At 42.0% G+C, this 27,851-nt stretch overlaps 1 protein-coding gene across 1 annotated transcript in view; it reads right to left on the minus strand.

Annotated features, from left to right (window-relative positions):
• Positions 1-27,851, minus strand: part of LOC119902189 (receptor-type tyrosine-protein phosphatase S-like) — a 68,662-nt gene that overhangs the window by 6,739 nt on the left and 34,072 nt on the right. The window contains 25 exon segments of the mRNA XM_038718201.1: positions 447-601; positions 1,278-1,397; positions 1,602-1,777; positions 2,228-2,351; positions 2,626-2,723; positions 4,473-4,585; positions 4,801-4,815; positions 5,588-5,745; positions 6,238-6,456; positions 6,733-6,820; positions 7,082-7,335; positions 7,767-7,861; positions 8,618-9,283; positions 9,477-9,594; positions 9,871-9,897; positions 10,041-10,234; positions 10,358-10,675; positions 12,782-12,926; positions 13,172-13,308; positions 14,567-14,768; positions 16,418-16,438; positions 16,440-16,798; positions 17,090-17,359; positions 18,691-18,705; positions 22,854-22,964. Of these exon segments, the coding sequence (XP_038574129.1) occupies positions 447-601; positions 1,278-1,397; positions 1,602-1,777; positions 2,228-2,351; positions 2,626-2,723; positions 4,473-4,585; positions 4,801-4,815; positions 5,588-5,745; positions 6,238-6,456; positions 6,733-6,820; positions 7,082-7,335; positions 7,767-7,861; positions 8,618-9,283; positions 9,477-9,594; positions 9,871-9,897; positions 10,041-10,234; positions 10,358-10,675; positions 12,782-12,926; positions 13,172-13,308; positions 14,567-14,768; positions 16,418-16,438; positions 16,440-16,798; positions 17,090-17,359; positions 18,691-18,705; positions 22,854-22,964 (4,198 nt within the window).

Genomic DNA, 27,851 nt, shown 5'->3' on the forward strand with positions numbered 1-27,851 from the left:
AAAGTTTTGGGAAATTGTCTTATTTTGCTTTCTTGCTGGGAGTTAGATAAGAAGATTGATAGTCTTGTCTAATATGAAGCTACAGCTATTTGCCGGTTAGCTTACCTTATTCTCATGAAGACTGGAAGCAAAAGTTCGGAAAATCCACCTACCAGCTCCTGTAAAGCTCACTAATTACGTTTTTTTCATGTTTGATTACTCCGTACAAAAACTGTAATGCAACAACTACAACTGATGGTTATCCAGGGCCTCTGTGCTTGTGTGCGGATCAAACAAATGAGATATAATGAGTAATTTCGTCAGCTTTAGAGGTGCTGATAGATACATTTTATTACCTTTTAGACAGAGCCAAACTAGCTGTGCCCCCGAAACCTTGAAAGCAAATAAGCGTATTTCCATAAAGTCAAACTATCCCATTAGTGTAGACTTGGGTGAGTGAACTGTACCTGCAGTGAGCGATGATAGGGCCAGCGTCAGGAGGGTTGCAGGCTTTGACCCTGCGGAGGAAGTTGAGGAAGGGCGTGGGATACTCTGGCACACCATGATCTGGCCAGGCTGTAAACTGGAACTGACGCACCTCTCGCCTTTCACTACTTCCACTCTAATATAACAAGACAAGAGATTATTGTTTGTAGATTGTACAAACAACTATACAAACTTCATCCGTTTTATAGCACAAAACCTATTAAGTAGTTAAAGGGATTTGCCAATTTGTTTCTCACATATGTCTCCATTAACATGGCTCCATCCTAATTCCTGGAATAATACTAGTGTTACAGAATATTTCATGTGCATTATTCTCTACTATATGATGGATCTCTTAACTGGACATAACATATCAACAAAAATTTGAAGAAGAGGTGTTACACTTGGAAGCTACATTTGGCCTAGTTTCTGTGTTTGTAAGTAGGCCACAGAGACATGCTAGTCTGACGGTCCTAGATTAGCCCTGTGCTATAAGAAAGTGCTCTGCTTCCAACAGTGATCAAATCTCAGCGCTTGATACACAGAGGTGCTGGCCTGGTTTGAACACTCCATAAAGCCCAGACTAATCTATTCTCCTCCGTGAGTCCACATGCACTGCTCGTTCAGTGACGGTGGAAATTCACGAGTACTCCAGGTGCTCCAGGTTCCTAACTGTAAACTGAACAGATCAAAGCGGTTGCCATTGGATGTGATGGTAACTCACAGAGGAAAGGGCAGAGTGGCGAGTCAAGGCGTGGTTAGGGAAGGAGAGAGAGGCTTGAAGAGAGAAATAAAAGAGCGAAATAATTTACCTTATGCAGGGAGAGGGTGCGAACACAGAAAGTGGCCAGCTCCATTGTGTCAAGCAGGGTGACCTGGATCATCCCATATGTCTCTGTGCCACGACTTGGCCAGTATTGGTCACACTTTATCTACACGGATAAAGTAAAAGGATCATCATCATCATTACTAGAACTATTGCTGTTTTTCAGACTGAATTAAAGCAACATTCCTCTTTAGTTTCAGCACATTTACATTGCAGATAATGTTCAGATATAGAGAATGTTAGAATACAGTACTCTAGGGTGCGCAGTAATGCAAACTGTGGGTCAGTGTATGAAGGACTGGTTTCCTACCCGTGACTTCTCCTCCAGGCGCGTCATCATGACGACAGAGGCAGCCCGCTGCTCCCATACCATCCTCCAGAAGTCCCCGAACGTCTCCGCCAGCGGCCCCTGGGTAGCAATGTAGGCATTCTGCTTCCTGTAGCCATCAATGTAGTTGGCGTTGATGTAGTCGCTCCCCAGGATACCTGCAAAGGGGATACCTGTGAGGTTCTCGCTAACTTGCAATCTGCATAAGCGACATAATAAATTAACCTGCATGTATGACATCAAACAGCCTAACGCACTGCTTGTTTCTGGCAGCCGCGGCTTCCAACAGACGGCTGCTGGATGACTAGAGGACGACAACAAACAAACAAGCCTCTGTCAGTGTAAATTCATGAGCTCCAGATCAAATCCATTCTCCCCTTTCTTGTTCTGGAGGACTGCTGGCTGCACTTGAATGCACCCGCGCTGTTTGTCAGTCTCATGCCACTGCACACAGCCAGTCTTGAGCACTGTTTACAATTTCAGATTTCATCCATCATGCAGCACCCCACCCCCACCCCACTTTGTGTTCACCCCATGAACATAAACACGCTCAGACTCTCCTGTAAACATCTTCTTTCATTTGCTATTCCTTTGCAGCTAATCCTCACCTTCTATGGGAGCCAGGATGACCCTGGTGTGGTCGTACGCGATGACGTTAGCATAGCGGTTTTTGGGCTTGTTGACCTCCAGGTTTGAATGCTCCCAGGTGAACTGCTGACTAGGGTCGATGGACTGGGAAGAAGCGGCAAAATACACACACATTAACAGTGTGTGTGGTGGCATATTTGGTAGTGCATTTGAGGATAATGGAAAGAGAGTGCTTTGTAAGTAGACAAGTTACAGCAATAAATTGCAGTGCTGAATAAATCATGAACATATAGTCTGCACAGAGATAAAACTGTTAAATAAGATCTGCTTTATGAAGCAAAGGCTTAACAGGCTTAACATCTTGAAACAATGAGGATGTTATCTATTTATTCAAATAGAATAATAATGTATTTCTCACCTCGTACTCCTGGGAGAGTCTCAGGTTATCATTAGCTTTCAGCAGTTCTATGTGCTCAGCCAGCTCGCTGATGGGGATGGGAGGATGGCTCATCATTCCTGCGTGACAACAAGGGCCAGCGGGGTGGGGTCAGAAGTGACTCAGGGTTCAGCTAAATAACCTAAATTACTGTAGGTCAACATCACTCATATACAAAGATGTGAAGATAATTATACGATCAGAGAACATCACATATCATTAAGGAACACGCTGAGGCAGAAAATCAATTTTGATCCACGTGCAAGGACAAAGTGAAGCGAGCCCTGTTTGTTTGTAAATTGTTTTTCTTTGATAAATTGCTTTCTCTGAGATCATAGGAGCAACGAATCAGAGAAAACAAACACAGACAGAACACTAATTAGGAGGGTTGTACACTTGGGCACACACATACACACACACACACGCACTAACACAAACAAAGGAAGCATCCTATGCCTCCTGTTTCTTTTCACAGCTGGAGTGAGAAAAGAGAAGCTATAGCGAGCCATTGTCCATTCAAAAGGCAAACAGCCACAACAATAAATCAAAGTAGCACTGCCATGTATACAATAAACATGATACATTGAATGCCAAAGTCAAAATGCATTCTCTGTGTTTCTTAAAATGTAATGAATGTCGATGCCCTATGAAGAGCATTTAAGTCTTTCTGCTGTTACAGCTGTGAAAAACAGGCTCACATCGACGATTATTTCCTTCTTCAGCCCGCCACTGCAGCACTCACAGGTAATCACGACAAAACGCTCTTGTCACGATCCAAAATGACCTCACATAGCATCAGCCGGTTTTGTTAGAAACAAATTTTATCTTTGCCGAGCATCTCAAAAGCACAAATCTCAGGGGAAGAGAAGTGGGTGAAGTGTGAGCATCAAGGTTGCAGCTACATGAGAGCAAAAACATTTTTTTTTATGATAGACAAGAAGCGAGCTGAAGAGCTTTTTTTGCTGTAGGTTTTACCTTGCTTCCCAGGAACATTTACAAAAAGAAAAAACTTCAAAGCTTCATCTGTGAATTTAATAAAATACAGAATCATCTGACTTTCTATATCCTGGCATGTTAAGACTAAGCCTTTCCCCCTGGTGACACATCTTGCCACCCTTCCCACAAGGAACCTGTGAGGCTTCTATAAACTGCAACCATGAAAATATAGTGAGAACAGTGATTAAAATCCTTCCAGGCCGTGCGTTTTTAAAAATTTTTTTAGATGCTGTTAAATTTGTGAAAGAAGTGAAAGCGAAGCATCATCAGCCTGGTGCTGTGACCAAAGCAGCTGTGTTGTTAGATCTTACTAAGCAGAGGGTGGGAAGTGGCAAAATCCATGTAATTACTTGACAGTGGTGTTTTAGTTGGTTATGCTGGCGAGGACAGAGTTCCTTCACAAATGATCACAGTTAACCCACAACTCCCCTTTTGATATAGCGTTTTGACTGTTAAACCCAGTGCAGAAACATTAGTGATAAGGCAGATTTCTTTCATTTCTGTCTGTTCTCATGTGCATCTGCAGCCTGCATGAGGAATGTGGGTGAGCAGAGATGATCAGATTTTGCCACACCTTTATGACTCAGCCGTGACTAAGCATTGGCTGCACTACCTGGGCAGCCATTTTGATCTAAGAAACGACTAGAAGTTGGCAGGTACGTGTTGGTTGTGATGCGGAGGAGGGCTTGCAGTATGTTGTCTGCATAATCTTACCAAAGTTAAAATTAGTCACATGAATATTTCATCATCAAATGATGAGCAATCGGAAGTACACATTATTATGCAAATACAAAGTGTGTGTTTGGGTGCCTGTGTGGGTACATGCTTCATACCAGGAGTCTGGAAGTTGATGCGTCTCATCTCCACAGGGTCTGTTGGGTGATGGGCCATCATCTCTGCGTTGCTCAAAAGGCTCTTGGTGCCTGGTTCAGAGTCCTTGCGTTTGCTGCTCAAACACCAGCGAGTCAAAAGAGCAATTAGCACATGCAAACAACCGGGGAGCGAAAACCAGACTGTGACACGTCATTAGCATGGGTACTTGATTCAAGTAAATAGATATGGTGTTTAACTGCTTTGTACAAGTTCTCAGTGCAGCAGCTGCTATCATGTAATTGCTGCGGGTTAAAACGAACAAAGAGCTTGACATTGGTTTAATCTTACCTGTCAGGTTTGCTGCTTCCAGTGAAACAAGAGCAAGGGAAGGAATAATTAGGGGAGGAAAAGGAAGGAAACAGACATATTGTTAGAGAGGAAAATCAATATTTTGCATTAGTATTCAAAAGCTTGATGGCTTGCAGGAGATATAACAGGCTTACGGCAGGGTCAGACTATTTCATAGCTGTCTCAGGGGAGAACAAACTTCTAAATTGGAACAAATTTGATTACAATCACACTGACTGTTGAGTATTTGAACTGAACATTAAACAATCCCAGTACGCAAAAATGTAAGCACAGAGCATGACAGATAGAACTCATTGTATCTTTAAAGAATAAGGATGGAAATATTCAATATTTCTTATTCTCGAGAAATCCCAAAAGACCAAAACTAACGAATTGATCCTACAGTACTAACAAGTATTGTCAGTGTAGCCAAATCCTGATATAGCTTGTTCCTCTATCAATCCAGCTCTATTGTTGTCCAAAACTATTAAAAAACACAACAATGAGTCACACTGTTGCAATCAGTGACATGTTCCTTTATTACCACGAACATGCACACTGTAGTTTACCCCACACGGTCTCCCCAGTCTATCCCACATACACCATGGTGCCTTACATACTCACTAGAACACCAGATGTAAATTAATCTTTCACAGAAAATAGTCAATTTATTGAATAACATCATCCTTATCCTTTAAGAATCAGTAATCAAAGCTGAACAACAACTTTTGTCTCACGGCTATGGTGTTTGGCATTTTGTGTTTTAGAGTTTATCCGTCACACTCACTTTTTGTAAAGGAGGATAGCGATGACGATGCAGATGATGAAGACCACAGCTAGGACAGGTCCGACCACCCAGATCAGACCATCACCTGCGTCGAGCGGCTGGGGGTCTGAATCTGGGGCAATCACGGGGTCCGTGTAGGGGCTGGCTACATACATTTTCTGTAATCAAACAAACAGGAACATAATCAAGAAAACTGTCCAAGAAACTGGAAATGTTTTACTTTTTGTTGACTTTTTTTTAAATAAAAAAGAAAGGTATGCTTTTCTGTTATTTCACTCTTTCACCAAGTCTCAACAAGATCAAACAGTTGCACTGCATCAAATAAAATATAAAATCTATCCTAATTCAAGTTGTATCATTTACGTCTACTCCAATTCAAATGCACATATATACCAGCAGTGCACAAGGCAATATCTCTCCCTACTGCCACAGCAGGTACATTCACTCTTTATTAGCAGTGTTGATGGAAGTACGTGAAGGTTATTGCCTTTTGCTTACAACACTTTGACTGACATGCATTTTATTGTTCCAGCAGCAAGGCCATATTGATTACAATGTATAGTGACAGCCTGCGGGAGAGAAAAATAGGCAGCGGAGAATGAAGGAGTGGTTAGAAACACGGAAAGAGAAAGGATGTGTGGCTTTTGTACCCCAGTTGTGGAGTTGAGCTCAGCCAGGATGAAGAAGACGTACTCCTGCCCTGCGTCTAGAGCTCGGTTCTCAAAGCCTCCATAGTCCAGTTGGTCCCCCAGGGTGAAGAAGGCCGGTAGGGTGGCAGGTGTGAAACGGGCTGTGATGTAAGCTCGTCGCAGGTCAACCTGCTTCTGCTGCCGAGATTCCTTCTGCCTTTGACTGATATCTTTTAACAACTGAGAGACGAGAGGAGAAACAGAGAGAAACAGCGAGAGTGATGATGAGAAAAATTTGATGTTCCCATATCTATGACTAATGTTTAAACACCAATATTGAATTATAAATGGTAAGCGCTGCCAAGAGTTCTCAGCACAGGACTGTGTGTGTGTGTGCGTGCGTGTGTGCGCGCGTGTGTGCGCGCGTGTGTGTGCGTGTGTGTGCGCGTGTGCATAGGTCCATTCCTCTTTCCAGGCACAGACATCAGAGGGTGCTGTGATTGTTGTGGTTCTCACCTCCTCTAGGTCCATTTCGTCTGGGCTCTTGAGGTGTCTGATGACGCCGCGGGCTCTCCTCAGTGGAACCACAACAACATAAACATTCCTGTAGGAGCGGAAGTGGACAAAACAACATTACACAAGTTGCACTGACACAATAGCAAGCACACCTAAAAATTCTTTATTCTTTAATTCTGTCACACCAAAGACTGTGTTACACCAAAGACTGTGTTTTTAACATCTTGTTAGTCAGGTAGTGTTATCATCCTACCCCACACCTTTAGAAATTGTAATCATCTGACATGTCTCACCGTCTATGAATTTCAAAAACTGTAACAACATCTAAAACTCCTTCTCTATGTCTTACTTGACAGGAGAGCGAGTCTCCAGTGATGGCAGGATTATGGTGACTGTGGTCTCAGTGTCACGCGTGTGGTCAATCTCAGGGCGGCGTATGATGATTGGCGGGGAGGTCTTGGCAGAGATGCGGTGGCGAAGGCCTCCCATGTTGCCCTCTGGAGCAGTGATCTTAAAGTCATAGTTGGTGTCAGGCTGAAGGTTAGGGATGACTGCCTTTCTCAGACGAGCATCCACCTCCATCTTCTGTCGGTTGTACTCCACCTGGGGGATAGGAAAGGTTCAGTGAAGTTAGAATAGCAGAAGAAGCTTATTTATATACTGTATGCTGACAATAGCGGGGATAGAATTAAATTAATTTGGAGATGAAGTTTTCAAGGGTTTATTACAATGTTGGACAACCACACTGGCCCAATTTATACCATATTGGAAATATGCTTATTCACTTTATTGATGGGAGTTAGATGTGAAGCTTGATACCACTCTCATGTCTGTACGATTAATATGAAGCTACCACCAGCAGCCAGCTAACTTAGCATTACATAAAGACAGAAAAGCTTGCCTGTCTCTGCCCAAAGGTAACAATATCTGCCAACCAACACCTCTAAAGCTCACTAATTAATGTTTTATCTTGTTTGTTTAATCCATCCAAAAGAAAATGAATTGTTAAAATGTCAGTTTGTTGATGGACATACAGTAAAGCGATAGGGGTTGCTGCTCTCTGGAAACTCCCAGGTCAGAAGAACACTGGTCTTTGTGGCCAGGTTGACTGAAAAATTTCTCGGCACATCTAGGAAGGAAACGAAAAAAAGAGAGTGTCACTCGCCATGAAGCATTTAATTCAAAGCAGTGGCTCCTCTGCTTTCCCACTGCAAACCTGTACAAATGGAAGACACGTCAGTCAGATCAGGGGGAAGAATGCATGATGGTTAGGAGGATGGGCAGGTGATGAGGAGAGTGGATGGCAAGAGTAATAAGTCGAAATAAGAGACAGACCGGCTGCAGGAATGTGACATGCCACATTCTCAGAGTGTAAGGTTGTGTTTGTTAGACTCAGAATTCAGCATGTCAGCAAAGGCTTTAGAAACGGTGGAAGTGGAGGTCTATCAGATAAAAAAGGCTTACCTGCAGATACAGCACCAGACGCCGGTTCTCACTTGAATTCAGACTTAACACTTACCTTCTGTATTAGATACTGTATATCCGAGCCCTGTATTGACTTTTACCTGAGGGTTTGTGATAAGCAGTGCTCTTGAAGCAAACATCCATTAACATTCAGCCTGCTTCCACTGGTTGTGAAGGGTAGGTGATGAAGGTATAAGTGAGTGAGTGGAGGAGATTGGGGGGAGTAGTCGTGTTCCCCTGGACTTTGCGGTTCTCAGCCTCTCTGATGTGCACAGGTGAAAGGCCGACCTGTAAGAACTGGCCCAGACTTCATTTAGTTTAGTGGTTTGGAGTGAAATCCACAGTAAGGGGAACAGATATGTGAAACTGAACCAGTGCTTAGAAGGTGAGGGGTGTTCCTGAGGCCTGAGGCCAGCCCTACCTGTTTCAAAGGCCAGGGTTCGGCTCACTACAGTTGGGCTGAAGGGGCCTGGCCCTGCCTTGTTTTGGGCTCTGAGCTGCACCTCATAGGCTGTGCTATGATTGAGGCCCTGGATGGTGTAGTTGGACTCACTCGCTGGTAGCGTGATCAGCCACGGGGGAGCAGTGGGGACTGGTAAAGCTGAAGGGCCAGGGTCACCAGAGGGTTTGGGGCCCGCAGCCTCTTTGTAAGCTATGGTGTATTCTGTGATGACACCATTGCACTCCTCCGGGGCAGGGGGCAGCCAGGAAAAGTGGAGGGAGCAGCAAGTGGCATTGACAAAGTCAGATATTTTGGGATATCCCAAGGGTGGGAACATGGGAACTGTTATTTCCTGCTGCACTACATCTCCGTAGCCTGCTCGGCTCTTCGCGGAGAGCACAAAGACGTAGGAGGAGCCTGGGGAGAGGTTTCTGACGGTGAAGTTTTTCTCCCGATTTGTGAAATCCACTGTGGTGTCTAAAGAGGTATTCTTCTGGCCAAACTGTAGGCGGTAGCCCTGGATTTCCACTGGGGCCCCCTGGCTATTAGAGCCTGACTCAGAGCACTCCAGCGGAGGAGACCACCGAACCACAACTGATCCTGGACCCGATCCCGGACGCAACCAAAGGGAGGGGGGGCCAGGCACTGCAAACGACAGTGCAGGCAGAAGAAAATCAATATATATATATGTATAAACATATATCTTGTAAATCTTGTACAGGAGAATTGATTTGGCTGTTTATTTACTGCAGGCTCCTGGTGCATCTTATTGTAAGATCAATTCTCGAGTATGTTACTAAATCCAGTGTACTGAACTGTATACTTGGCATATGCTTACCAATCCCCAGGGTCTGCACCAGCTTGGCTTTGCTGTGCGCTCCATCCCCTTTGGTGGTGTACGCTGCCACTGTGACAGAGTACAAAGTCTCCGCTTTCAGACCTCCCAAAATCAGCTCCTGTGGGGAGATACACATAACAGCACCATCAAATACTGCTAACTCATTCCTTTCAATATGAGACAATGCACATACCTCTTTATTCCCTTTCTTTACAGTTATGCATCAGTAAGAAGTGATTAAAAAGTTACATATCAGAGGCTAATTAAATCTCTGGTAGTCAAACTCAATGGGAATTTAGGAACTGTCTCTGTGTAATGTATTGGATGCATTATGCTGTATGTATTAATAGTGAGTTGATTCATAATGAGAAGAAGATGGGTAGTCTGCACTCACATATTGAGTCGAGTCATCCTCCTCCATCTTATCCCGCAGACAAGACACACCCCGCAGGCAGCCAAGACAGATGAGAGTGAGTCAAAGGATAAAAAGGAGAGAGGGAGAATGTTTAATGATAAAATAAATGAACATCAATTAATCATTTATATATTCAGCCATGATGTCACCTGGGACTCGTCCAATAAGAGGTCTTTGATCCGGGGCAGGTTTCGTGATTCACCGCTCTCGACACGGCTGAAATGCACCTGGTAGCCACGGATCTGGCCTTGCCGTAACCGTGGCAACACAGACCGCCATGCGACTCGCAGTGCTGAGGAGTTGAGCGGCTGGACGTCCACCTGGCGAGGAGCTGCACCAGGAACTAAGCACACACAAACACACACACACACACAAAGAATTAATTAAGTGACCAACAGTCTAGCCAGTAAATAATCAGCTCAACAATCAATACTGTGTCGGTCTGATCTACGTCTCTCACTCTTACCGTCCTCATCAGTTCTGCAAAGCGCAGCCAGGCTGTCGGGACCAGACCCCTCTGCAGTGTAGGCCGCCATGGTAATGTTGTACCAGCTCCATTTCTCCAGCCCCTCTAACACTGTCTGCCCCTGCTGGGCCGGGATAGGAAGCCCCTTCACCTCCTGGCCCTGTTCTCCGCCTCCTGCCCCAGAAACTCTCTGGTATCTCAGCTCATAACCTGCCAAGTCGCCATTCTGGCCCTCCATTGGAGGCGGCTTCCAACTTACTCTCAGCGAGGTGGAACTGGCGCTCTCACAGGACACACCCTCGGGTGCAGCTGAGGGCTCTGATCGAACAAGGGGCAAGGAGGGCAATTGGCAAAGAGTTCAGGAGAGACCCGAATATGGAGTTGAAAAAGCAAGAGAGGGGAAAAATAAAAGCAAAAGGATAGGAGATAAGGATGAAAAAAGAAAAATAAGAAACGAAGGTAAACTGGACTGAAAGAGATAACAAAAAAGGGGGAGTGACCACATAATGTAAAAGCATAATGTTAGGCTTAGAGCCTAATGAAATAAACCAGAGACGAGAGTATCGACCCAAAGTGGACAACTTAATTATACCCAAGGAGAATGTGCATCCGATACCCAATGATTTTATCTTATCCTTTGGCCGTGGCTGGTGGCATAAAAGGATCCAGATTTATGAATGAAAAACAGATCAAGTCTTTCTTTCTAAAGCAAGGATGCACAGCTTAGTACGCAGCAGCACAGACAAATATACACATTTCACACCCATGGTGGCATAATCCTTGAGTCCCCGGGATAATAGAGTGGTCTGAGACTTCCCACTGCTTGCTAGGGGAAGGTCTTGAGCTTCACAAAGGGAAGAAACAGACAAACTAAAACAGATCTCACACAGTGCCAAAAGGATTACGGAGGCAGGTTAAAAAAGATAAAACAACAACAGGGAGCCGGGGAGAGAAAGGCACTCAGATGGATATTGAAAGGCAGGCTAGAATGATGAGTTGTAGACAAGGATTGAATCAGAAGTCGACTGGGATATTTACTGTAACACACATTAGCACAGAAAACAAAAAAAGAAAATCATACACCTTCATCACCACAGATTTCTGAACTATTGGCATCACTCACCCTATATAATGTTCCTTAAAGAGAACACACACAAAAACAGGTGAGCATGGCCGAGGCATATGGGCTTGTGTGTGAGCTCTGGAGTGTATAGCATGTGTGTATGTGTGGGAGTGTAATAGTCATAGCTGACAGGTTCAAGTATCTATCCACTCAGCCGTACAGCCACTGTTCTGTTGGCCTCAGGGGACAATCTAGATGTTCACCAAAGCTTGGCGATAACAAAGCGCACATAACCTCCCTGGGAAATGAATTCTGCTGCATGAAATAGTCTGCTTATCTGGCATCCCCCCTCCCCGCCACCTCCTCCGGTGTACTACCTTGGTCTCTGTTTCTTTTTGGAGGTACAGAGTGAAAGGAAACCAGCTAGCATATTTTGTACTTGGCTCTAAAAGTGACCCGATTGTGAATGCATGTTATGAGTCGTTTTATGAATCAACTGTAAATCCTGTAAAAACAAACACTTACCGCTGAAGTGATACAGCGCCATGAACTGCAGGACTTTGACTCTTTTCCTCAACCACGACTACTTAGTTAATTCTTTTCCTTGCACCATTTTCTCTGTTGTGTCTGCATTTTCTTTATTGGTTTTCTTCTTGAGATATGAGATGTGAAATGACATCATATGTCAGAGGAAAATAGTAGGAATAGAAACTTATTTAACTCTTATCCTCTATCAGTGATTGTGCAGAAAAAAAGAGAGAAAGGGAGACAAGGGAGAGAATCCAAATTCAGCATGGATAAAATACAGACTGGCCGGCACTTACCTGTCAACATTACAGGCCAACCACCATCCTTTAATGCTCCTCACCACTGGCTGCTAGCCAAATAAGTGGCAGACAGTTTCGCCCTTTCAAAGACATTAGACACTGATAGAGTGGAAAAATTGAAAGGAGGGTGAAGAAAAGGAAGACTGAAACATTACTCGGTGCTCCATCTCCATCTGTCATGATGTTTTGGCTGTGTAAGAAAGCAAGAGGCTGAGTGGAGGAAGAAAGGCACAGTCAAACCGTAGATGGATGGATGGGAGGTGGGGTTGGACAGATGAGTTGATAAACGAGATTGATGGAGAGATGTGAAGATGGTCCCCAGGTTTTTCTGGGTCAGGAGCTGAGGAAGTGCCACGACCTGTGTGTGTATGTGTGAGCAGAGGACCAAATATTTGCCAGAAATATGTGCACAAGGCTCAAACATGACACAATTAAAATTTGTGGTGTGTGTGTGTGTGTGTGTGTGTGTGTGTGTGTGTGTGTGTGTGTGTGTGTGTGTGTACAGTACATGAACACAGCCAAATTGAGACGTACTGGCTTGTGACGTCCTCTGCACCAGTTCGTTGGTAAAAGCTCCGATGCCTTTGGTTGAGATGGCGGCCAGGGAGAAGGAGTACTCTGTGTTCGCTTTCAGGCTCTCCACTGTGTAAGAATTCCTCGGGCCAAAGGTGAGCTTCTCCTGTGAGAGAGAAGAAAGTGGAGCAGAGGACAGGATGAGGGGTCGGATGATGGCAGTGGAAAGGAAAACATTAAAGGAGCGTTGGAGGTAAAGAGAGATGAGGACTGTCACCAGCAGACACAGTGGTGCTGGACACCAGGGTTAATCTTTTAAAGACCTCTTTTATCCGTCCTCTCATCCCTCTGTCTTGTTAGGAAATCCACTCTCAACTGACAGATGTATGAAAAGAGAGTAAGAGGTCTTACCAAACTGCCAAACTTGACAGGTTTATAGAGCAGCTCATAGTTGACAATGCCCTCCTTGGTGTACGCAGGTTCCCAGGTCAGCTCAATACTGGTGTCTGTCACTCTTCCGACTTTAAACTTCCCTGGTTGGCCGGGGACTGAAGGAGACAGGTACACAATATCAGTCAGTTGAATTTAGAGTCAGTCAGGACTATAAATATATACAGTATAAGACAATATTCTTTTGTAGTCTTGTGCATTTCTTATTTTATAGTTAAAGGTCCCGAAAACACATTTTCTTAAACAGCTTAAAGTGATGTGATTCTACATGAATGCGATTTCACATACATAAAATATTTCCACACACCGATCAGAATTTAACAACAATACATCTTTTTAATTCACATTTACTGGAAGTCTCTTTTCTGATTTTACCATGCCTTTTATGTCCGCTCCATGTTAACTCTGTGTTTTTATTTTTAATGTATTACATTTAATTCTTTAACGAAGAATGTACATTTTAAGAATGTATTCTTCTCCTGTCTAGTTACCTCAATATTTCAGTTAATTTGATCTTTTTTCCTGTTTTGCTTTGTTGTTATCACTGTGATACACTTTGTAACTATGTTTAGAAAATTGCTCTCTAAAGGAAGTGTATTATTATTGATATCATTAATATAAGAATTGGAATTATGTTGCCTGGGAAATGTCTCTATCAATCAAATCTGATCAAAGCACACCCACACATTCCTGCTAAAGCTGAGTTTGGGTTTTGAGTGTTGAAATACAATGAATTAATAACTGCTGTCAGAAATACTTGATGTTAATCCATTTTAACTGAACCTATTTTTTCAGGTCAATGTTTAAAGTCATAGTGTAATCAAAAAAGACTTTGCACCAATTCTCACTATCATAATGTACATCCACTAACCCATGTGCATTTCTGTACATTCTTATTCCTTTTATGTGCTGGAAAATGGTAGACTTTTTAGGGACATCTAATGGTGTAAGAGTAGCTGAAGTTCCACAGAAATTTAAACCGGTAATACCATCAGAGTAATGATCTCTTTGTCCCTCCCATCACATAAAACCTGTGACTTCACAGCAGCTGTCACGGTGACACGAGCAGCGCTGAGGTACGAGGGACATTTTTGGCTGTTAATCCCTGTTTCCTTTTCGTAAGTCTCCACACTTCTGTCCCAGCAGGTAGAATTTATTCATTTTGAAGGAGGCATATTTTCTGACAGGTCAAGCTTATTTGCAAAGCGTTTCACAGTAGTTTGCTTCACAAACTTTACATAAGTCACTCGAATAAGCTTCTTAACAGTTTATTTACATGCACACACATGAATAGTGACTCATTTGTGCTCTGTCGCATGTACACATTCACCACATGTTCACCACATGTTCACGGACCTCCAGGCATGACTTTAACATGGACGGGGTCTGAGAAGGGTCCATCCCCTACAGAGGTGAAGGCTAGGACCTGGATGGTGTAGGTCTCGGACGTCACCAAGTTCTGAATGGTGGTGATCACACTGTCCTGGACGTTATGGATTTGCCACTCATTCATCGGCCTGGACGGGTCCATGGTGTAGTACACGCGGTAGCCTTTCACCTACAATAGAGGAACAGAGAGAAAGTAAGGCTGCTAGAAAGAGAGCAGGTTCAGGTTCTGCTGACTGGAGCTGGATTTTTAAGGTCATCAGTGACTGGGTTGTATTAAGTGGTCTTACATCTAATTCCACTGTGCTGTACCCATGGTAATCCATAATACCATCTTTCAACAGAACTTTGTCACAGCAAAGGTCATCATCTATGAATTGTGTTTTGTTTTTTTTAAACTTTAGTCCAGATGGTCCTTTGGATTTGGTCGATCAGTATTTGTTAGAGGTCACGGTCACAAAGTGATGTCCTCAACTCTCTGGGGCTGTTGTGCAATCGACCCTGATCAACAAATCTCACTCTAAGTTTAACAAAACCAGTTCTAATACAAGATGCAGATGCACATATTTTAGTGCTTAAAATGCAATCACTATACCTCCTCCTGTGGAATTTGTTTAGAGGCGGTTCAGAGTATATAATCCTGCTGCCATGCATTTGCCCTTACCCTCCACCTCTACCACCTCTCCTGTTATTACTCTTTAATATCTATAATCCCCATGTGCTCTCAATTCAGTCTTGCACTTTTATGAACCTACTGCACAGTTAGGTAGGCAGGACAAGGAAATAGGCCTCAAGAGGGGGTGCTCTTAACTTAGGACAGACAGTCCAATTACCTCTTCTTTCTTTAGAGGGTGGGGGAAGTAGCGAGGGAGTTACAGGAGAGAAATCTTTGGCAAAACACCATCCCTGCAAAGGAGATGAACCTGCACACTGGAATAAAGCTCCCGATGGTGATTTTCATTAAGCTTTTATTGTTGAGCTCATGTGGGCCTTTTTGAAATGTTGTCAGTCCATACTAAGTGAGGATAAATGTAATTCCAAATGTAGGGAATTCACCCTCTCTGTTTTTTACTTACACTCTCTTCTTTTTCATGATTGGTTTAAAAGACTAGAATGTTTACTTTTAATCAATCAATCACTTTATATGTCCCCACAGGGCAATTGATTGCGCAGCAGTGAAAAAAAACAAAACACGAACACATATAAACACATAATGGAAAAAAAATAGTCTACTAGTGAAAACAACAAAGAGTAAAACATTAAGTAAAAAGTTAAGGTAAATTATGAGTACTAATATAAAAATCTGGGAAGTGAATTTATCAACTGAGTTCGTGTGTATATGTTTCCTCAAATAATTGAGAAGAGCCCAAGGGTATGAAATAGGTTTTATATGTTTTTGTCACAACCCTGGTGAAGTCTGTCTGTTTTTGTAATGTGTTTTGATTCTTGTCTTCAGTTTTCATGGTCATATGGTTTTGTTATCCGTTTCTGTGGTTTTGTATCAGCACACTAGTCCTGTTGTTGTCTTATTTTGAAATGGTCTGTGTCGGTTGTTTGTCACATGCTTGTTTTGGGGTTGATCTGCATGTCTGTTTTTTTTGTCTGTGTGCCTGTCTGAACTTGGTTTTTTATGGTTTTGTCGGGTTTTGGAATTGCACTTTCGGTTAACGGCATTTCCCTGGCACGGCAGCAAAGGACCATGCTTCGCCATGACACAGGAAGTTGTTGTAACTTCACTGTACATGCTCAGATCTGTACTAAATGTATATATTTTTATTACTCAGAACAGATCAAAAAATGCTGTGTCACTCCTCATCCTACCTGCCCATTGGGTTCCTCCGGCCTCCTCCCAGCGGACCATCACCGTGTTCTGAGAAATAATGTGAGCCTGGACGTTTCGGGGAGGGCTGGCCGGGGCCTGCTCTCCTGTACGGGCCTCCACGCGTGTAGAGGGGGGCCCCTGGCCAATGCTGTTGAAGGCCGACACTCTGATTTCATACTCGGTGTTGGGGTACAGTCCCCCGATGCTGTAACGGGTGGTGGTGATGCTGTCCACTGTCTCGTACTTGCTGTCCGGCCCTTTGGCTCGGTACTGGATGATGTAGTAGGAGACAGGATCTGGGTTGCCAGAGTCCCAGGTGATGGTCACACTGGTGGCGGTGGTCTCTGTGACTATTGGTGTGCCAGGAGGCTTTGGCAAAGCTGGGGATTAGGAGAAAGGGGAGATAAAGAGAATTATACTATTTACTACACACTATTTATTAGATTGTGTCCATATTCTGTTATTGTTACATATTATGGCTGCATTCATTCATACAGTACATTTTGTTAATTGTTTTGTTTATTTGTACAGATCACACTCACATCTCTTCCTACTATTCTGTACATTTGTTTATCTATCCTTCAATGAAGCGACAACTGAGGTACTTTTCTGCATCCTCTTCTCTCTCTAAGAACCAAAATGATTAACTGTGTTATTAGAGCGTCTCTTACTCTTCACTAAGACCTGAGCGGTGGCCTCGATGATACCCAGGCTGCTCATGGCCACACAGGTGTAATTTGCAGACTCCCGGACACCATTGAGCTCCAGCACGTTCCGTCCAATCGGCATCTCGTCCTCGGGGGTCAGGTCCTCACTGCCCAGCATCCACTTGACGTAGGGCATGGGCGAACCCACGGCCACACAGGTGATATTGACGCTCCCTCCCGGCATGATCTCATGGTTTGAGGGGAGAATAGAGAAACGAGGGGGCACACGGCGCACTGGGAAAGGAGGAGAGTCAGGGTTGAGAGGAAGGGGGGATGGGAATTTAGGGGTAAGGTGGGGGAGGAGAAAAGTGGGGAAGGATGTGAGGAGAAGAAAGGTGGAGAAAAAGAAGGAGGGGTGGAGGGAGAGAGGATTTAGAGAGAAAGAGAGAGGAAGAGTGAGGAAGAAAGCAAGATAGAGATTGAGAGAGAAAGTGAGGGCAAGAAAGATAAAAAGAAAGAAAAAGAGAGAGAAGGAGAGGAGAGGTAACAGGAGGGGGGAGAATGAACTTCAGGGTTTTTACAGAAAATTACAAAGGGATATTTCAAGTTTAGTCCCAATTACTTTATGGTACTGATGATTCCAACAGAAAGACACAAATCTTGTGTTTAGCTCAACCAATCAGAGTGAGCTGCCTGCTCAAAATAATAGTGACAAACTCTTGAGTACTGTTTCAACCAGGACATGACACCTATAGTCAGTTTCTCTTCCAAAATAAACATTTTCTTATTATCATAAACAGAAAATAAGACTTTGTGATTCAGGTTTTTGATTATAGATGTATTATCATCTTTTGCCCTCGAAGCAATGACTAAATATGTTAAACTTTACCAGAAACTTCAGTTATAAACTTTACTTCATTGAGATTATTGTGCCTTGAGGTGCTTCTACATTAGATGGGCTCTTTTTAGAGAGAGCGTATGCATCATGGGGGCCGATCAATACGCCCTGCCAGCTATTTGTGTCCCCATGAGAAGAACAAGTAAAAGTGGCAAGTTATATCCAATACTGCATCTGTCAGAGCTTGGCTGATATATATTAGGGAGAGATGCATCGAGAGACTGAACTCATAGGTCACTTGCATGCCTGGGCGACTCAAGAGGAATAAAATGGTGGAAGAACACAAAGAAGAGAACGAAGAACTGAAGACAGAGAGGCAGACAGAAAGAAGCGAGGCAAGTGCAGAGACAGATAGAGTGATAGAATAAGTATAAGAGAGAGGAAGTAAGAGAGAGAAAAAGAGAGAGAGAGAGAGGCAGCTCTGCTTCTCTTCCAGACAATGACAGGCAATGTAGCAAAGGACAGCCACATTGTACAACAAGATACTGTACAATACATAGGATTCATAACTGATACAGTGTGTAGTCAAATGAATTGAAAATGTGGACAGGAGTGGATAGAGGGTTCTAATAAGGTGTTGTGGCAATTACAGAGTGATCATTGGACACAGTAAGTAAAGAACACCAAGACAGCATGAAAGAGGCAGAACGGGAAAGAACGAGTGCGAGCAAAAAGAGAGATATGTGAGGTAGTATGTGCATGTTTATAAGTTAATAAACTTATGTACATGTGTCTGTCGCTCCTACACATCAGGGTGCAGACAGAATGCAGAAGAAGAAGAGAAAAAAGGGGGAGGGAAAGGAGGGGAAAGACAGGGAAGTGGAGATAAAGAGAGGATTAGAAGAGGGTTTTAGGGGAAGGAGGGAAAAGGGGGAAGAAAAGAGGAGCGAGGAAGAAGAAAACACATGGATCTATTTAAAAACACGGCTATATATACCAGAGTCAGGCCCATTCAGAAAGTAGGTGCTTCAAAAGTAAGAAAAAGAAGTAGTAGAGATCGGATGTTGAAGGAACAGAGAAGAAGAGGATACCCGAGGGTCACAACACAGGAAACAGAAAGAGACAGAGAGAGTAACGGACGAACATCTCTGCATGGAAGGAGAGAATGAAAGGGAAGGCAGACAGAGAGCAGAAACATTGTCGAAAAAACTAAGCTAAACTCAACACTGGGAAGCTTATTGGTATAATAAACATGAACGTGAGAAGCAACAAAACTAAAATTAAAAATGGATTAGAATAGGAAGTCACTGTAACACCCTACAGTAGCAAAACAATGAGACGATATTTTCTTTAGATGATTTGGAAATCCAGCTGTCTTTCCAATATAATATATAAAATTATAAAATTAACAAAAAGATAAATAAATAAATATGGGTAAATTTGCTGCACAACCTCCACTCCTTAATGTGTAACATCATTACTTGGAATCTTCATGGGCCACATCCCCCTACTCAAAGAATCTAGAGACAATTGGATAGAAGTTAACATTTTTTGCATGATTTCAACAAATTTAAAGAAAGAAATAGGTGCCGTGATGTCACTACCATTTCATAAGTAACAGATAAAGTGCACAGCATTTGGAATACTTGTAGGGGGGGGGAAAAGCCGGAAGACACCCAGAATTGGATACAGAAGTTGAAGACACGAAAGAGACAAAAACACAGGTAGATCTGTTAGAAAACAGACATGATTAGGCAGGCATCTCCTTATGTGAGCATGCTGGAGACAGAGACCGCATCCATAACAGCTCCATGCACAAGACAGACAAAGCAGGTGCAATGCAGCATGACACAACACTATCAGGTTTATTCAGTCAGTTATTTTAGCTATTAATATGGAAAAAATACAAACTAAAAAAAGATTATTAATTAAGCACATGGATTAGTGTGGTAATAGGAGCAACAACAGGATGGAGGTGGAGACTCAAGATGATCGTTTAGTAATCTTAAATATGAACTCAGCAGTTTAAAATAAGAATTCTGTCAAAACCAGAGACAAAAGACTGAAGAACCCACTGCAGAGACACAGCCGAATACTTTACAATAAAGTGAGCTCATAACAAGGGATAATCCTTCACATGCTCACAGAGCCTCTAGCTTAAAGTTAATCGAGCTGGGCCGCATGATTCCCCTCCATTTTCTATACAGTTTGTGAGAGCCAGGAGCTTCAATCTTTATTAGCGAAGCTATCATTAGTCCCGTCCTCTGCAGGGAGTCTGGAGGCTACTGGCTGGGGGGACCTTGGCACAGCCATAAGGATTACGGCTGTATCTCAGCACTGCTATATACCCGCTCAGCACTGTCACTGAGCTGACATTTACGCAGCACCATCCAGTCTGCCTCAAGGAAAGGGCTTTCATTAACCACTGTAGTAACAGGGAATCATTAATATCCCCTCGATATCTAAAAATGCGAATGGATATTATTCATTTCAAATGTCAGTCAGCATTGCCGTATCTGAGTGTTTGGCAAAGATAGCAACAACCAGGAAAAGCGAGATACGACACAGGCTTACAGTAAAGCTGGCATATTGCTGTACCTGTAAATAGATAGTTTATTGTTCGTATGAATCTAGATGATACACAGTGGTGGAAGAAGTATTTACATCCTTTACTTGAGTAAATACCACAATATAAAAATACTCAATTACAGTAAAAGTCCTTCACTAAAAGTGTCACTTACATAGATGTACATAATTATTGTTAGCAAAATGTAGCCTACCTTAATGCTGTGTGTAATTTTTGTGGCCACAAGTGGCCGTTACGATTATGGGATGATGCTAAATGCTAAAATATAGCACAACAGTAGCACAAGTACTAATGATTTATAAAATCAGTGAATTGACTCAGTAATGTGAAACACTTTGTTCACAAGCAGAACAAATAAGACTGTAGCAACTAAACCCCTGACACTCAGTATTAAACTGAGCTGGGGGAGATTTTATAGCTTATTAATTAAACTTTAAGAGGAAAAATGCGTTACTTACTTATATCACAGTAAAATATCAAAATGAAAAAAAGGCCCCTGTGAGTGTTACAGTAGCCTATACTGTTATATATTGTATTATTTCATAATTATAACGAATTCATGCATGTGTACATATCATTTTACTGTTGTAATTCGTCTAAGTGGAGCTAATTTAAATACTTTAATATAAAGAGTAGCCTAGATAAAAATGCATCATATGCATATGAGGTCTTTTCCCATGCTTTGTATGTAAAATTTTTATTTGTAAGTAACAAGTAACTGTAGATGTTAAATAAATGTAGTAGAGTAAAAATACAATATTTCCCCCTGAATTGCATTAGGGTATTATTCCCAAGTAAAGTACCTCAAATTTGTACTTAAGTACAGTACTTATATATAAATATATTTTCCACCACTGGGGATGTGATGGTTCTCTCACCATCTTGAGTTCATGTCATAAATCCAGCCAAATAACTGATGCTTCTCCTACAAACCTGCACAACACATATAAGTTCAAAACAGAAGGGCATGTACAAGCGTGATTGCGAGTGCAAGACGTCCACTCAGTGCAAAAAGTGCAGCCTTGGAGATGTGATGACATGGGAGCTGAGACACAAAGTTACACATGATGATACAAAAGGGGGGGGGGGGGATCTGACAGTAGCAAGACATGACAAGACAACAAGTTCAATAATATCACAATCCGAGCATATCAATAGGCGTGAACACACACTGTGCCATGCTCTTGTGTCAGTCCATCAGTCAACAGACATGCAAGCGGTGCTCCTTTCTCTTTCTCTCTCACTCCTTCCATGCAAACATCGCCTCTTTTTAATCTTCCAATTCTTGGGTCTCCATGACAACATGATCATACCATGCAGAAAACACTGATCGGGGAGTGAAGGCAATACCAAGGGTTCTGCACACAAGGCCTCACAATGCAGTCAATGCACTCTGCTGCGTAGGCAGACCACTTCATCACCATAGCAGCTTTAGAGAAATCAACTCTCTTCATTTTTGAGATAAAATCATTTCACTTCAAATCTACTCAGGTGTCCTTTAAATGTTTGTTTTTCTTTTTTGCATTTTTTTGTTTCTCTCTGTTTCAATAAGTGAAGTTTTCTGAAACAAAGGAGTAACAAAAGAAAAGAAAGAGCACACCAACCTTCTCGCAGCTCTGAGGGATGGAAGGGGGTTGATGCAGAACACAATGACGTGAGGGGTGGGGAGAGAGAGAGAACGGGGAAACACAGAGAGAATAAAAACGGCCAGCGCAAAGCTACTCGCTCCACTGCATCACACATACTGTACACACACTCACCAACACCCGAACCAACACTCACACATCGCACACACACTTTTCCGATATCCCACTTAACATGGAAACTAGAACTTGTAAACATTGGTCGTGGTCTTTCAGCCATAAGCCATTGATTCACCAGCACCCACAGTCCAGAGACTAGAATCAGTTATACAGGGATCATGTGGGTGCCAAACAATGCCATTAATGTAAACACATTTAAGAATAAATGACATCCTGATTGTTTAAATTCCAATTTCAGTCACATCTTTAATCAAATATGTTTCGTCTTATCCGCCTCTTGTACAGAAACCGTTTTAGTAGACAGATCAGTGATGTTTCCATGCAGTTAAACCAAGATGCGTCCCCGAATTTATGTTCAAATTGATTCAACTGTAGGAGCTCGCACCAAGGTTTAAGGTGGACTTGTTAAGGGTGGTTGTGAGAAATACCAAACAACAGGGTCAACATATACTGTAGACAATGGATGGGTTAGTAATACTTTAAGAGCACAGTTATGGAAAGGAAATTACTTTATTTATACCAAGAGCACCTTAATTGTAGTGATTTCTGTCTTTGTGCATGTGTGTGCATGTGCACGTGTGTTCTCTATCCAGGTCCTACCTCGCACATACAGGTTGGCAGGGGAGGAGTAGCGCACGCCTTGAGAGTTGGTGGCCACGCACTCATACTTCCCTTGGTCGGTTTCCTCACTGTTCTCAATCTGTAATGCTCCTACAAGACAGAGAATGCCAGAGAGAGAGAAGAGAGAGAGAGAGAGAGAGAGAGAGAGAGAGAGAGAGAGAGAGAGAGAGAGAGAGAGAGAGAGAGAGAGAGAGAGAGAGAGAGAGAGAGAGAGAGAAACGATGTTTAGTTGAGATTGTAGAACATATTCATGCTTGCTTTGCATCCTCTACTTTTCATCGTGACATGATTTTCTGTTGGTCTGTTTCTATTATATTTTGACCCTGGGGTATCCTCGCTTCTATTGCTTCAACATCCAATAAAGTAAGCTTCCTTGTTATATAATATCTGTGAGGCACCATCTGAATGGGCGGCGCTCTCACATACCAGCAGTTGTATTAAGTTGTATTAAGAAGAGCAACTCGTTCACAAATCTGAAATTTCTTCCAAAAAGTTTGGAAGTCAAAAATGACTTTTTATAAACTTAGATGACACTTTAAGGAGCTTTTGTTGTATACCTCTTTACAAGCTACTGATTGCTCTCCTACATCAGGCTCACTGCTGACATGAAGAAAGCCTGTTTCTATCTTGGCAGCTAACTCGCAGCAGCTACACATCTTTACCCCACGGCAACAACCAGACGATGCACTTTAACTCCTCAACCTGCGTGTTTTACTTCCTCGGTTTTTATCCTCCTACCCTGATCCCACTGTGGTAAACAGTGTCTCCGTAAATGTGCTATAATTACACACAACACTCATCAGGTATTCTTTTCTTTCTTTTGTTTCACAGCATGCTATTCTTACTGCTTTTTAAAATGTGTTTATTTTTTTTTTGCTAAAGGTCTTTTGAATTACCAGCAGTGCTTTTTTTTGCTCTTTGCTCTGTCACATTTCTCTCATCTGAAACTGACTTTGACATGAAGCCTGAGGAGGAAGCACAAAACCATGGATTACACTCTGCTGCAGGAGAGGAAAATGACACAACTCAAACAACCATGACACGTGCACATATTGAGGAAAAGACACACACACACACACATACACAAAGCAGTGTTTTGTATCAGATCTTCTGTGAGACTGAGATAAAAGGGATCTGTCTTGTAAGAGATATATAAAGAAACAGAAGATATAGTATGCTCTGCACACTGACGTTTTACATACACTTACACACGGTGGTGGAAGAAGTAAAAGTAGTAATACTGTATCACAGTATACCACAACATAAAAATACAAAGTTATAAGTAATAGTCCAGAAAGTACAGACTTCCATTGCTTCCTATTTATTTTCAAATGTGCCACCATGTCGGAATGAACTCTTGGTTCCTTGTAGTTCTACATATTCACTTAGAGATATACAATATGTCTTTACTGTTCTTTAGAATCTTCTCAGCTGCTGGATGTAAAGCTACTTGCGATTGGAACAGTCCATCTCATCTTTTCACAGATTTAGATTATCAATATTTAATTATCTTAACAACATGTGTGCATGTTACTAATGCTGGTCTCAACAGTATTGCTTGTAATTTGTTTTATATAACCATCTAATTGATTTACCTCCTGTGGATTTGACCTCTATCTTTCTTATGTATTATGGGTCCTGATTGTGTAATGGGGTAAATGAGATGTACTTATTGTGCTAGTTATAACATGTTTGAACCATGATGTGTCTTGTTTTAATTTTATTATTATTTAATTTTTTTCTGTTGTCTGATGTATGTGTGTTTTTTGGACCCTCTTGAAAGCAAGATGCTGCATCTCAAGGGGCTATCCACAAAAAAATTGAAATTTAAGTATTATAATAAATGTATGTAAAAAGATTAAGCAGAATGGCTGCTTTCAGAATGTACAATGATTCTAAATGATCATATACTGCATTATTATTATTATTATTATTAATGATGTATTAACATAGTAGCAAATGAACTGACTACTTATTTGGAAATTGGTTTTAGTCCTTTTTTAAAGTAAAACGTTCCAAACATCCTCCAGCTTCTCAAATGTGAGGATATGTTGCTTTTCTCTGTTTTATATCATTTATAAACTGAATATCCTTGAATTTTGGACTGTTTGTCAGGCAAAACAAGACAAATATGAAAATATTGTGGTGGGCTCTGTAAATCTCTGTTTTACTGACATTTTACAAACCAAATGATTAAATCATTGAAAATAATAGGTAAATCTGAAAAAAGAAAATCACTAGTTGCAGCCCTATACACAAGGAAAGCAGACGCACCTCAAAATTAAACCTACTACTACGTTAATGTACTTACTAGTTACCACTGCAGGCACAGACAGTTGTAGTAGTGTGTTATCCTAATGGTGAAAAAGCTTTAACTCATTAAATCTTAAAAACACGACCAGTTAAGCACTAAAAGGTTCCACAGAGACAGACAGTTTGCGTGTCTGTGTGTGATTCTCCAAATTACACAATAGCTGATCACAATATGCAGAGATTTTTGGAGGGAAAGTTGAACTTGTCACACTTAGCTAGGGCACTCATGTGCGTGTGTTTGAGCGTGTTTAGTGAGCTGAGGCCCTGCTAGCTGAAGCTGTCATCCATTTGCTTCTGACTTCTGCAGTTACATGAAAAGAAAAACAGCTCGTGCCTTCCGTTTTCTCTCTGTTTTCCCATCTCTGTTTTCCCTGCAGTACAAAGCAGAGTTGGGAGATAAACAGGAATAAATTATCTGCTTTACAAGCCCAGCCTCCTCTCCAGAAAGAGGTAGAGGCTGAAGGAGGAGTGAGAGAAAGACAGAGTGGAGGAGAGATGGAGCCAGACAGGTGGAGCTCTGCAAACGAGAACTCATCTGACAGCTGGAAGCAGCTCATATGGCTAGCCATCAGTACACATTTGAAAAATGTCAATTAAAATATTGTTTTATGCAAAACATGTTGTTACCATACGTGGTGTTCAGTATATAGGCACATATAAAGACGCTGCATATAAAAACACAGCGTAGATGGCATGAGACAAACACAGTTAGTGTGCAACAGCAGGGGAAAAGCTGTAAAAAAGGGAAAATGAAGAGGAGGGAGAGCAGTTTGTTAGTTAGTCTGGAAGTAGCTGACAGACCTAGAATGAGATGTGACTTCAGGTAAATTGAGCTGCTGTGAAATCGCGGATGGTGTATTATGTCTGCTGGGCAGAGACTCAGCCGATCAGATGACAACAGATACTGCTAACTTGATCACTCTGCCAGAACATCTAGGTCAAACAGATCACCTGGACTCCAGCCTTCCAAGAGACGAGACATTAACTTTTAACTGGGAAGGCGTTTTACACATTTACTTAACACAGTTTAAAAATAAACTGTTTGGGTGGGGGTTCTGAAATGTGAATATTTGCTGGTGTCTTAGTCATAGTAAATTGAATATATTTTAGTTTTGGACTAATGGCTACAGCACCTTGGGTTTGGGAAATTGTGAAATGAATTCATAATAATCGATTAATTGTGAAAATAATCAGCTGATTAATAGATAATGAAAATTATCATTACTTGCTACACTATATTTATTCTTTGCAGATGTTTTTGGAAGCTTTTTGAATCTACAATATAACAAATCACAACATATACAATACAAACTCCAAATGTTCTGTCAACCTAGAAACAAGATCTGTAAAAGGATTTGTCTATCTCCCAATTTAAGAAATAATTTTAAAAAAAATCCAGGATCTTTCCCAAAATGAACCTTTTCTTTTTTTGGCCAGAAATCTCTGCTGACTAACAGACAGACAAACAAACAGGACCAAGAATAACCTCAGTGGAAGAAGTATTAAATGAGGCACAGGCAACATTTTGAGGAGTGCCTATAATATGAAAACATTTCTTCTGTGTTGTGTGTTCAGTTAAAATACTGCTGGTGTGCTGTACATCTGATTTAAAGGAACTAAACTGTGTCTTTAGCCATTTAATTTTTTACCTTTTTGCTTTATATAAAAGTGACCTAAACCGTGACTGTTATCATAACCACAACCTTTGATCAGATCACAGTTGTTAGCCAAGACAGGTCCATCCATTACCCAGCAGTCAACCTCAGGGTCCATATTGCATGCCATCTGTTAGAGTGTAGGTCTACGGAGGCTGATAAGTGCTTAGGTAAACTCTCCAGATCTAAGTCCCAAATGTCAGAGGTAGACAGATAGCTTGTCATGGTTCTCCTCAAGCACATCTAAACTGGTGCAGCAGATGGCATGGAAAAAATAGATTGATGCCCTGGTTGAGGTATAAAGATGTCAGTAGAAGTTCAACTCTATACTGGGCCATATGTTTCTACCCTCAGGAGACCAATGGCTTGTGTGTGTGTGTGGGTTTTAGGTGTGTACACATGGCGTTCATGTCTGTCAACGGCCACCTTTTGGACAGTTACCTGCAGTGAGAGGATACCACAGATGATGGATTCTTATGGGCTGTGAAGAGTCATCTTGTGTGGGATTTGAGTGCAGTCATTCTTAATATAATTTTTCATCCTGACCCATATGGGCCATAAAAATATTTCCAAGACACAACAGAGAAAGAAAAGGAAAGAGAGAGAAAACAATGTTTGTGGCCCAAAACAGATCCCTGGCTGCTGTCCAACGAGAGCTGGCAGCCGTCCACTAAATCAGAGGCACTGCTTGGAAGGTGCCCCCATTAAACAGGTCTTACAGGAGTGTTTCATCCATAACACATCTCGGTGCTATTTTGTGCCTAGCTCAGGCGTAATTGATTTCCTCCAAGTCATTCCGCTGCAGTGTTTGGTTCATTATATAGTGCATTTTGTTGTTCAGCTTTGTGATGCTTTTGGTGATTTGAAATCCTATTAAACCCTGCGGTGAATCTCACTGAGCCATTTGTCTTGCTACTGTTTCATTGATGTGATATGTGGCCTCACGTTCTGTACCGGTGAATCAGTGTCATGTCTGTGTGAGACACCATAAATAGAGCCTCAGAGCAGA

Source organism: Micropterus salmoides, unplaced genomic scaffold, assembly GCF_014851395.1.
Source record: "Micropterus salmoides isolate LMB-PRFRI ecotype aquatic unplaced genomic scaffold, ASM1485139v1 Ms_hic_scaffold_14, whole genome shotgun sequence".
In the NCBI taxonomy this organism is placed as follows: Eukaryota; Metazoa; Chordata; class Actinopteri; order Centrarchiformes; family Centrarchidae; genus Micropterus; species Micropterus salmoides.